This window comes from Marmota monax, unplaced genomic scaffold, assembly GCF_021218885.2.
Source record: "Marmota monax isolate L192 unplaced genomic scaffold, Marmota_monax_Labrador192_F-V1.1 WCK01_AAM20220418_F8-fsc00021, whole genome shotgun sequence".
Taxonomy (NCBI): Eukaryota; Metazoa; Chordata; class Mammalia; order Rodentia; family Sciuridae; genus Marmota; species Marmota monax.
In genome coordinates this window covers 25,140,249-25,152,785 of record NW_026695228.1, presented here as the reverse complement: position 1 = coordinate 25,152,785, position 12,537 = coordinate 25,140,249, and the positions used below count along the sequence as shown (strand labels likewise).

The 12,537-nt window shown below is 59.7% G+C and overlaps 1 protein-coding gene across 7 annotated transcripts in view; it reads right to left on the bottom strand.

Moving 5' to 3' along the window:
* Positions 1-12,537, bottom strand: part of Cacna1a (calcium voltage-gated channel subunit alpha1 A) — a 245,765-nt gene that overhangs the window by 102,585 nt on the left and 130,643 nt on the right. For all 7 annotated transcript variants that reach the window (XM_058576793.1, XM_058576792.1, XM_058576794.1 and 4 more), the window contains one exon: positions 343-434. In XM_058576793.1, the coding sequence (XP_058432776.1) occupies positions 343-434 (92 nt within the window). The remainder of the gene's footprint in view (positions 1-342; positions 435-12,537) is intronic.

Here is a 12,537-nt window from a genome sequence, read left to right as displayed (position 1 = left end):
CTTCTCACCTGTCAAATTTGTGAGGAGAAAATAACAAATGCCACCAGTGCTGCTGCCCAGGCTTGGAGCCACACTGTCACAAAAACCTCAGTTGGGTATGGAATGAGGTGCTGGGTAGTGCTCAGTGGCTCCTGGTAGACAGGAGGTGCTCAATAAGTGGGGGAGGCTCTGGGCTTGCTCTCAGGAGCTTGCTCAGGCCTGCAGCCAGGTTCCTGGGGCCCCCAAGGGAGCCTCCCCAGAGGGGAGACTACCGTCACCCGGGTGGGGCCTCCTGAGGCGCTCTGCAGGGGACCAGGGGCTCCGGGGCCCCGGCCAAGGCCTCGGGGTGGGAAACTCACGCACTTGGGATTCCAGACACCAGCTTGAGCGGCCGCAGCACGCGCACTGCCCTCAGCGTCCGCAGGTCAAACTCCGTCCCGACTGTGGCCAAGATGCTGCAGGAGAAGCAGAAGGGGACAGGAGGTGGGTCTCGGGTGGCAGAGGCCAGGGGTGCGTGGGCTCCACGCTGCCCTCTGTTGGTTGGGGGGCACAGGCCGGCCTTGACCTTGCCATCCTCCTGCCTCAGCCTCCCAGATACCTGGGGTCACAGGTGTGCGCCACCACACCTGGCAAAAAGAGTCACTCTGAGAAATGGGAGTGAATACGGATTGTGGCCTCAGGTGACATGGTCCCATCAAAGCTGCCCAACAAATGAGACCAGGCCCTGAGACCTCTGCAGGGCTGCTGAGGAGACGCGGGCTCCCTCCCACGCCCGTTTCCAGAACGCATCCATGTCACAGGGAGGGCCAAGGCACACTGTGACAGAAGAGGTCTTCTTCAGGAGACTTCTCAGCTCTGTCTGATGCCATGTCCACATTACGTGCGTAGGTGAGATACTGTATAATGACAAGGCGGCTGTTCACAGGGAACATAGTGCCTACGCTACACCTGCCGAGAATCTCCGTTTAAACCCTCACAGGCCACCGTGGCCACTGGCGACTGTACTGGCCAGCCCAGGGAAAGTCACGGGAAATAGATGTTTGAGTTCAGATCTGAAGGAAGGAAAGACGAGCCACACCAATAATGTCGGCAGGCAGAGGGGACGGTGGTGCAAAGGTCCTGGGGCAGGACATCTCCTGGTACATTTGAGGAACAGCACGGGCTGGGGGCTGCAGCCAAGTGAACGAGGGGAGGGTGGGAGGCTATCAGGGTGGGGAGGGGATGGGCAGATGTGAGGGCCTCGGGGATCACCACGCGGACTGTGGCTTTGGCTCGGAGGTCAGAGCCGTGGAGGGTCCTCGGCAGAGGAGGGACGGGGGAGGAGCAGCTGCTGGGGTCCAGGGCCTCTACCCAACCTGAGGGTGGATGCGCTGGACACCGTGACAAAGCTGAGCTGAAATCAGCCTTGCCCTTAGGGGACCTGCAAGAAGGAGGGCAGGAGATTCGGCCAAGCTCTCCTGACCCCAGGGATTCGGGAGGCAGGAAATGACTGTGGCCGGAGCCAGCGCGGCTTCCATGGAGGGCACCAGCAATTCTAGGCGTGGGTCAGGTCCCGGCCTGGGTTTCTCCTTAGCTGACCTTTGCCACAGCTTGTCCAAGGCCCCACACCCAGTGTGACTTCCTGTCCCCTGGGCGAGAGGCACCGGGAGGGGACTGGATGGATTGGACGGTGCAGGGCAGGGACGTCTGGTCCTGTGGATGGTGGTCACGCCAGGTTTTTGGAGCCGAAGTGGGACGCGCATGGGGTGTGCGTGGGGAAGACTGCCGGGCAGCTAGGGACAGGTCAGTGGCGAAAAGGCTAAGTCAGGAGGGACGACGCTCGCCCGGAGAGCCGGGGCGGGCTGCGGGCGCGGGGCTGGGCCTGGGTGGTGGGGGGAGCGCAGGGGAGGCCTCGTGGGTGCACAGCCCCCGGACGCTGCCCCACTCCTCCCGTCCGCCCCTCTGTGTGCGTCACCGGGGACCAGGGCGCCCAGCCAGGCTCGGCCATTTCTCCAACATAGACGTGTCCAGGCCCCAGCGGGCGGGGACGCTGCGTGGTGAACAGGACCCTCGGGGCTCCCGCCAGGGACTGCAGGGGGCGGGAGGCGCAGGTGGCCCGGCTGATAGCGGAGGGGGTGGCCACAGGGCTGAGGGGTGGCTGGTCCCAGCAGCCAGTTCCCCGCCCCCACCCCCAGCCCAAACCTCCCAGTGGCCTCCGCCAGGCCCGGGGTGAGATCCGGGCTCCGCGGGGTCCGAAGCCCCCAGCCCCCCACACCTAACCTCTCCTTGATGCTGCCAACGCGAAACCCTGCCCCCTGCCCGGGTGGACCTGCCGGTGCCCTGCACTGCGCCCCTCGCCCTCCCGAGAGACCTCCCCGGAGCCCCGCTAAAAACACCCACCCAGGAGGTTCACTGCCTCCTCCGCCTTCTGAAGGCCACCCTGGAGCACCTTCATGGCCTGGCGGGAGGGGCGGGTGGCACCAGGTGCGGAGGACAGGGCTGCGGTGGACCCGAGGCCCCCGGGAGGGGTGGGGGGAGGACGGAGAGGATGCAGAGGGGGGAGGAGCCTGGCGGGACACACCCCCAGGTCAAGTTCAAGAGCATTTTGAGGAAGGCGAGGTTTTCAGGCAGCACAGAGAGGGCGAGCAAGGAGGCAGAGGATGGACAGCGTGCATCGGCCCAGCCCCTGGTCCCAGGTGTCCTGCTGCGAATGACCGCACAGAGGAGACCAGAGGCGAGGAGATGGGAATGAGAGCCTGTCGGGGCGGGAGCCAGCACATTTGTGCTTCAGGCAGAGATGCCCATGGCGGTCACTCGGCTTTCAGAGCTGACCCAGAGCGTTAAATACACACTGAAGTTAATTTAAACTAAATGCCAACCCAGACACTCCCGTCCCTGCAGGGAGCTCCGGGGGACAGGACAGGTCCCGGCACTTGGCCCCAGGGCAGGGACACTGGTCGGTTTTGTTCACACCTGTGCCCGGAATACAGCAGGTGCTCAATAAATGTTTGTGGATGGATGAACAAACAACTAAGTAACACTGTTCGGAAGCATGGTGACAACTAGTGGACCGTATTCTGGGAGGGATGGACGGGAGTTCAAAGGGAAGAATCACGGGGCTGGACGTGGTGGCGCAGATGGTAATCCCAGAGATGCAGGAGGCTGAGGCAGGAGGATCGCAAGTTCGAGGCCATCCTCCGCGGGACCCTACAGAAGGGCTGGGGCTCAGTGGTAGAGCCCCCCTGGGTTTGATCCCTGGGTCCACAAAAAAGGAACAGGATGGACGAACTCTCGGGGTGTCCACTCAGTAGCCACCCACCCTGCCTGTGGGCACAGCCCACCTCCCAGCAGGGAGACAGAAGGCCAACAGCCTTTTCCCAGGATTCCTTGCAGTGGGAGCACTGGTCACATGACCCAGGCACATGCCCAGTGCTTCAGGGAAAGGGCTTCCTGCTCTTGAGGAGACCCGTGGCAGGAAGCAGCCCCTCTTCCTGTTCCTTGGTCAGATGCTTCTGGGTCCACACAGGACACCCCGGGGAGACGTCGTGGAACCGAGGCAGCCATCGTGGGGCCGTGTGTAGCAAAGGTCACCAGGGAAGTCCTCAAAGTGAGGACAGAGGAGCGGATGGTGGAAAGGACCCCTCGGGGACACTGCAGAACCACCCTGCAACCAGCTGTCGGCCTCCAGACGTCTCGTAACCTTCTTCCTAGTGACCAGGACGTCTGGTTGCAAGTCCCGGTTGAGCAAGTCACTTGGCCTCTCTGTGCTTCCGTTTCTGAGTGTGAAACCGGAATGATGACAGTCCTTCCCCGACGGCAGGAGTTTCTGCAAAACGTCTGGAGCTGAGTGCGGTGACTTGGTTCACGTTCGCCTCCCACTCATCAACGGCTTCATCACTTTTCAGTTTTGTTATTGCAGCTAAATTCTACCAGCGCTGGACGCTGGAGGGACGTGTGCTTGCTGCTTTACCCTTGAGGCTCCGAGTTCTTGGCCAGCTCTGTGTTCTTCCCTCCCTGTCACTGCCAGGGACCCCGAGACCCAGAGGGGTTAAGCTACTTGACCACAGTCGCTCAGCTCACGCATGGTCCTGAGCATGGCCGTGGCTTCTCCACCACCCGCTCACCTTCCCTGGGACCTCAGCCAAGCCCACGACCCCCAGCCTGAGCGTGGGAAGGGACTTGATTTTCTCCGCCGGTTGGAAGTCAGGACGTCAATTAAATATGTATAGAGAAACAATCACCATGGGCTACATGGGTGAGAGGGTAACGTGCAAAGGTCCTGGGGTTGAGAGATCTCGTGGTGAGAGCAAGGTTACCAGTTGAGGGGACAGGAGGTGAGGGGGGGGGGCAGCATGACTGGGAAGCGGGGGGCGGGGGTCCCTGTGGGCCCTGAGCCTCAGGTTACATGAAACAGTTGCCTCTCAGAGACCCTGGCCACGCACTCCCCAGATGGGTGCTGCAGGGCAGAACTGCTTCCCACACGGTCTGCATTCTTGGCACCCTGAGGTGACACAATTCCTCTTTACGTGTTCCTCCAAAGATCTTGCAACAATAGTAAGAGGCGGGGCCCTTAGGAGGCCACTGTCACCAAGGCAGAGCCCTTGGGATTAGCTTTCCATGAAACAGAGGTCGACAGGAGCCCCCTCCTGCCCTCTGCTGCCAAGAGCGCCCGGCAAGGAGCCGTGGAGAAGCAGGGCGCAGCCTCCTCCTCGGCCTCTGGCCTTCAGACCTGCACAGGATTCATATCTACCACTGAGCCACATCCACGGCCTTTTCATTTTTTAATGAGACAGGGTCTTGCTAAGTTGCTGAGGCTGACCTCCAACTTGAGATCCTCCTTCCCCAGACTCCGGAGTTTCTCGGATTCCCTGTTCTCAGGCTTTTCCTTACAGCAGCACCGACAATGGATGACGGCACCTGGCTTTGTCCCCTCCTGGGCACATTGCTTCTGATGGCCTGATCTAAACCCTGGAGCGCCCTGTGGGGTCCCTTCTGTCCCCGGTCCCGGGCTCTCTGCTCGGTCTGTGGCGGCCCCTGTTCATTCATCCCCGCGCATCCGCTCCTCCTCACGCTCTTGCCTATTTTTATCCTCCTCCCCACGCGGCAGAGCGTGTCGGGTTTAATTTGGTCGCTGGAGCGGTCCCCGCGGAGGCACGTGCTGCTGGGAGCCTGTATTTTTACCCGACAGCGGGCGCCGGCCAGAGCCGCTGAAGCCCCCGGCCATCTGTGGGGCACAGCGTGTGGCCTCGCGCTCCGCAGGGGTCTCTGCCACCCCGGGGCCACCAGGGTGGACACCGCATTGGGCACAGCGGCCGCCACCGCAGCGGATCGACCCAGGCTGGACGCCTGCGCCTGCGCCGAGGGGCCTGGGGCTCTGCTGTGAGAAGCCGGACCCCCAGCTCATGCAAAGAGCAGCACTTTACCCAGCGGGCGACGGCGTCCCAATGTAACTGGTCACCTAGGGACGAGTCCCCAGGAGATGGGCCACCTCCGGGCACAAACGTCTCACGTGGGGGACTCCAGCACCGTCCTGGAGCCAGACCCCGTGGACCCCGAGAACCCCCCCAGGGCTGATGGCTCCTGCCAGCCGCGGGGACCCAGCGGCCCTGGGCCCAGTCCCACCTCCCCACCGTCCTGGGGCCACCGCTGGACAGGGAGGGTGGGGACACCACAGGCACAGCCACTCACACTCACACCCCCTCACACCCAGACACACTCACATGCACTCACTGACACACGGACACTCTTGTGCACACACACACCCAGACACAAGCCACTCAGGCACACTTAGACCACCACACAGACACACTCACACACAAACACAACCACTCACACTCACACACGCTTAGACCCCCCCACAGACACAGTCGCATGCACACACAACCACTCATACTCAGATACACATGCACACACACATTCACCTACACACACCTGCACAAATTCACACACACTGACACACACACACACACACACTCTCATACACACAAAGACACACTCACATGCATTTACACGCACTCCAACTCCCACACTCACATGCACACTCACCCCAGCACGAGCAGGTGCTGTTGCCGGCTCCCTGGGCACGGAGCTGGCCCCTCACAGGTGGCTCAGGTGTGGCCCCTCCCCGCCCTGGTGTCCTGTGCTGTGATCCTGTGGTACACATGTCCCTTCGCCGGGTCTCCACCCGCGCCACAGGGAGGACTCTCTGGAGAGGACCCTGTTGGCTTGTGCTGCCCGACACGGAAGCGACGTGCGCAAGCCCTGGAGAGGGGACTGCGGGCCGAGGGGCTGGGCCGAGTCCTGCTCTAGTCTGACTTATTTAACTCTGAAGAGCAGCACAGCAGCCAGGTCCCCGTCACTCTCCTCGCCTTGTGTCTTTGGTCAAATATGGAGCCACTCAAACCTGGGACGCCCTCATACAGGGAGTCTACTCTCTCCATTTTCATTGATGAAAATACCGAGGCCCAGAGAGGCTGAGTGACTTCTCCAAAGACACACAGGCAACGGGACAACCAGGACCCAGCCCCCTGGCCTTGTCTGAGCAGAACACCTGAGTTTTCATGGCCCCAGGTCCTGGATTTTTGCCTTAGGAGTTTGTGCCTTGAGAGCCCTGGGTCAGAGTCGTCCCTGCCTGGCTGCTGTGCGCCCTGGTGCCACCTCCTCGAGGTCCCTTGAAGCTCTCTAGCCCTCTGCACCGAGCAGCCCTCCGGGTATTTGTGGTTTAGAGCAGAGGACTGGGCCTCAGTGACTCCGGCGCTCTCCAGGCCCAGGGCTTCCTTAGGGGAGAGGCAGCCCCAGGGGCTGGCTGCCAGGCTGTCCCCCACGACCCTGCCTGCCCATGACCCCGCCCAGAGGCAATGGAAAAGAAACCCTGGGGGCGGGGCGGGGCGGGGCTGAGAGGAGGAGGGAGGGACCTGGGCAGCTGCGGGGCCTCGTGGTAACAGGGGACGGGTCTCGGCGTCAGAGTGGCCTGAGACTGAAACCCCAAGAGGGACCCGGATGGAGTGAAGCACCGGGAGGAAGGGACCGTGGTGTCTGCAGCTGAGTTCCCGAGGCCCAGCGGGAGGCCGAGCGGGAGGCTTCAACAGAAGGAAGGTTCCAGCCTAGAACTGATGCGTGTTCAAGGAGATGGGAGTGTCACCGCCCCGTGGGTCACCTCCACCTGGTGGAATCCACGCGCTCTGCACCCTGGTGAGGTCCCTCAAGCACCCAAACAGGGCGGGTGGAGCTTATCCTCAGGGTCGGGGCAGCACCCCCAGCACCGCACAAAATGAAAACGAATCAGACAAAACAACAGCAAAAACAAAGCTAGTGGGAGGGGTGGCTCTCGCCTGTCATCCCAGGGGCGCGGGAGGCTGAGGCAGGAGGACCACAAGCTCAAAGCCAGCCTCAGCAACAGCCAGGTGCTCAGTAACAGCAGGGACACCTGTCTCTAAATAAAATACAAAATAGGGCTGGGAGGGGGCTCAGTGGTCGAGGGCCCCTGGGTTCAATCCCCGGTACCTACAGCGCCCCACCCCCACAAAAAAAAATAAAGAGAAAATGAATTTAAGTTCCCACAGTGATTGTTTGGGAGTTTAAACAGCCCAGCTGCTTGGGGGAGGTCGGTGGCAGTTTCTGCGGGAGCTAGGCAGAGCCTCACCCAGGCACGTCACTCTTGGGACGATCCCCAGGGACTGTGGAGATGTCACCTCAGGTTAGATCTGGGCGTCCACAGCAGCCTTCCTTCACCCCCGACTGGGGAAGACACCAATGGCCTGTGGTTAGTGAAACACGTGCACAGGTGGCGAGGGGCACACCGCAAGAGCCTGGATGACGGACAGCTGCTGGGTGACGGACAAATGTCACACACATCAGTGGAAAGAAGCCGCCTGGCTCTTGTGCTCAAAGTTCAAGAACCAGGAAGCCCCGTGTGTGCTGTCTGGCGTTGGTGGCATTGCTGGTGACTGCCAGGGCACACAGGGCTCCTGGGAGCTGAGGATGTTCCACTCTTTGCTTTGGGCACAGGTTACATGAGTGCGTTCAGTTTTCAAATTGTCCAGGCCGTGCCGTAGATAAGGGCGCTTTTCCAGGCAGATGTCATACTCTGATATAGTTTTAAAAATCAAATAGAAAGGAGCTGGCATTTATCGCGCGCTGGCTGTGGGGATGGTGGTGTGGTTGTCTTATCCAGTCTCCACGATAACTAATCCTATGGCAGGTCCAATCATTCGCTCTACTTTCCACAACAGAGAGGTTGAGTCCCTTCCCCCAGCTCACACAGCTAGTGTGCAGCTCAGCTGGACTCCGATCCAACGACTCATTCGATTCCAAGTATAGCCACCCTTCAGTATCTGCAGGGAGGTCGGTTCCTGGATCTGTGTGGACACCACAAGCCCCACCCCCACGCTCAAGTCCCTAATAAAATGGTGCCGAATCGGCATAGAACTTGGGCCATCCTCCTGTGAACTGCAAGCCACCCCTTGGTGACTTGGCTGTGGTTATGCTGTGGTTTTAGAGGATACGGATGAGAACAGAGCGTCTGCTCCTGTTCCTTCTTTTTCTAATAGTCTGATCCCTGTTCGGTGGGATCCACGGACACGGAACCCGCTGGACGTGAAGGGTGACTGTGCTCCGAGACCCTTGCCGGGCTTGCAGATGAGGTGGGAGGTGGCTCTGACCCAGGGCAGGAGAGAGAAGGAGACGTGATCCCCAGCAAGTTCAGGAGAGGAGACGGCGAACGCCCCCCGACTTCCTAAGGAAAGTTTGGCAAGAGCCCGAAGAGACGGGGTGGAGTTAATGGAGCAGCGGCTGGAGAAGGGGACACTGCGGGGGGCCGAGGGGGGGGGCGCCATGCCGGGAAGCAGGGAGCCCCACCCCGTTCCCCTGCACAGTTCTGGCCTCTGCCGTGGTGTCCAGAGGTGGCCAGAGCTTGGGTGCCAGGCGCCACCACCCCTCTGAAGCCCTGTTCACAGGGGCTGAGGTTGGGTTGTGGCAGGTCCCCGAGGTTCAAAGGTGGGGAGCTTGGTCCCCGGGATGATGGCAGAGGTGCTGGCAGGGCCTATAAGAGGCGGAGCCTGGGGGGCACCGCCCCTGGAGGGCTAAGGCAGTTCTTTGGGGGGTTGTTATGAGGGAGTAAGCCTAGCCTCGCTGTTGGTTTCCTCTCTCCTCAGACAGGCTGGCCCACCATGATGCCATCTTCCACGGGACACAGCCCCAGGGGCCCTCACCAGAGCCCGAGGATGCTGGTGCCAGGCCCTTGAACCTCTCAGTGTGTGAACTACATAAACCTCTTTTCTTTACAAAGTTCCCAGCCTCCAGCTTTTAGTTATAACAACAGAAAATGGACCAAGACAGGTACCCTGCGGCCCTGCCGTTGAGTTAAAGTGGGTTACATAACCGGGCACTCAGCAGTCACCGCGGTGTGGGCGGGCTCCTCTCCCCACACTGCTCTGGGCCCTGTGAGGTGGGCCCTGGACTACAACTCCCAGAATGCTCTGCTCTGGATTCTGGTGGGTTGGCCCAGGGGAGGGGCTGGGACAAGTTGGAGAGCGGCAGGGAGGCTGACTGCAGTCCCGCCTGCCTTCCCTGGGTTCCCGGAAAGCAGGGCTCCCGACGGCTTCCCTGCAGGGGGCTCGGCCTCCCCGTCTCCTTCACCTGCTGCCCCTCTTAAGCTCCTTACCACAGCGTGGGTGGGAGGGTGGGAGGCGGGATGGTCTCTGACGGCTGCCTCTGAAGACCCCTAAGCCACCCAGTGTCGGAGACCAACGTCTCAGGAGAGGCAGGAGCTGATTCCTGGTGTCCCCACTCCAAGAGGCAGGGGTCCTTGGCCACTGTCACTCTGTCATTAAGGCCAGAGCAGTCTCTGAGGGCAGGAGGTCAGAGAGAGGACATGGGTGGACGATGGGGTGTTCCTTAAGTGGCCCTAGGGTGGGGCTTTCAGGGAGATGGGAAGGACCAAGATGTGGAGCCGGATTCTCAGGGAGGACCCTTGGCAGAGGCTGCTGCCCCCTCTCCTTCCTGGGCACTCTTCTCAGTGGCTTCCTGGCTTTGCTGATGGGCATGTCCATGTGACTGGCCAGCTGTGGCAGAAGTCCTGTGGGTGACCCCCAGGTCGGCCAGAAACATTACCCAAGTGTTTTCTTCAAACTCTTTTCCCTTCTGTATTTTAATACGGAGGAGCCTGGAGACCTTGGGGACCACGGGTTGACAATACAGAGCCATAATGATGAAGGATCCTGGGCTCCATCTCAGGAGCAGAGAGCTGTCCACTATCCTAGAACACCTCTTTGAAATGTAGTCTCCATACAAAATGGAATACTATTCAGCTATAAAAAATAATAAGATCCTGTCATTTGCATGGATGTAACTGGAGATCATGCTGTTGAGTGAAATAAGCCAGATATAGAGGGACACATGCCCTGTGATCTACCCCTAGGAGGAAGCTAAAAATATTGATTTCATAGAAGTATAGAGTAGACTAGTGGTCACAGAGGCTGGGAAGGAGGCCGGTGAGGGGGATTGAGGATGGCTGGATAATGGGGACCCAAAATCCCATATTTATAAAGAATAAGGAGGGTGACTATAGTTTGTAACAATTTATCACACACTTTATGAAGCACTATAAAAGAGGAGTTTGAAACTTCCCAACACAAAGAAATAATAATGATTGAAGCAGACGGAAATGCTAATTATCTTGCTTTGATCATTACATATTGTATGCATTTTACATGCATTGAACCCCACAAATAGGTACAATTATGATGTAGCCGATGAATAAAAGAACAACACCCATTTTGGGTCTTATATGCACAAGAATTAAATTTCTATTGTGTCTGAGCCACGGTGCATGTTGGGGATTCTTTGTTACAGCAGCAAGCATGTCTAATACACATGACAGGAACTTAGCTGACCTAACACATAGGAAGGAACTAATACAGTCGTGTGACTAAGATATCAGCTCGAAGAGGCCATCGGTGGTCTCTTTTGTTCACTGACGGATCCCCAGTGCCTGGAATAGAGCCGGGCTCCTGGAAGGGACCAATGACAATGTGCTGAATGAACCACCAGCTTTGGTTTTTCTCTTGAGAGGAAGGAGAGGCAGAGCTGGGGCAGACGGAGCGCTGGCTCTGAGCGGGAAGGGGCCGGGTTTCCATCTGCCCAGTTATTTCCTAACCGTGTGTGCTGGACCCGGGCCTCCACGGCCTCCCAGGGCAGTGTGGGGCATGAACGGGGCTGTTCAGGGTGGGTGCTGTGCACGCGGGGCCTGATGCCCAGCAGGAGCCCAGGAAGGAGTGATCCTGAGGACTGTTCTCATTTGCTGGGCAAACAAAATGCACAGAAGCTGCCCCTGGAATCGGCTCTGACAAATTTCAGGCCCCGAGGGACGGAGGCCGGGTTTGAGCCTGGGATCACAGCCAGAGGCCGGCTCAGGAAGCGATGCTACATTCCCATGATCCTCCTGCCGTCCCAGGAGGACTTGGCCCTGGCTTCTAGCGCTGACCTCAGACCAACCCCGTGAAGCTGCTGCCCAGGCCTGGACCGGCTCGTTCTGGCTCTGCAGGCCCAGGGGGGACCTGGGGTCCACAGGGCTCAGGGGGAGCAGGCTGGGGCCTGAGGTGGGTGCCCTGGTTTCTGGGGTGTGGCTCGTCCAGCGCCTGGAGCTACGGGGCTTGGGCAGGTGCCTCAGGACGACAGGCCTCCCCCCTCCATCCATTAGACTGTGAGTCACGGCTGAGTCACCCAAGAAGGAAGATGGTCAGGCAGCAATTCCGACCTCCCCCTCCCCCTCCTCCCTCAGAGCCATGAGTCGGCGGAAGCCTGGCCCCACAGTGGGGAGGGGAGGAGGGGCGGGGCGCAGGAGCAAAACCGAGTCCCCCAAATCTTGTCAAGGCCGGTCACTCAAACCCCCTAAGAGCACAACCATGCCTCAGGTTTGCACCAACCCGAGGCCCCAGCGATGACCCGAGCCCAGCTCCATCCTGCTCCCGCCAAGCAGCAAGCACAGCGGCTCCGTCCCCTCTTGAGAACCACCCCGCGCCCTCGCCCTCCTCCTCCTCCTTCCCCAGAGCCCGACCCTGTGAGCCCACACACGAGGATGGGAGAGAGGGGAGAGAGGAGGCAGGGAGAGGATCCCACCAAGGCCGTGCAGCGGGACCAGGGCGAGCACCCGCCCGCGGAGCCAGCTGCTCCACATCCATCCGGGCAGCCCTGGACGGCTCCGCCCCAGAGTCAGGAAGCTGAAAACTCAGGACCCAGGGAAGGCAGCAAGGCCAACCCCTGCTGGAGAGAAAACCAAGAGCTCCTCCTTCACCCTGGGGTCGCCCCGAAAGATGGTGGCCACACCAGGTATTAGTTAATGCCAGATGCTATAACAAGTAAAAAAAAAATCCCAGTGGCCAGTGTGCAGACCTGAGCAGGCACGTGTGTGCATGTGTGTGCATGTGTGTGTGCACGTATGTGAGTGTGCATGTAAGAGTGCGAAAGACTGAGTGTGAGAGAGTGAGTATGGGTGCAAGAGTGTATGTGCAAGTGTGTAAGAGTGTGAGTATTCTTGTGAGTGTGTAAGGTGGTGATTGTGTAAGAAAATGTGAGCGTGGG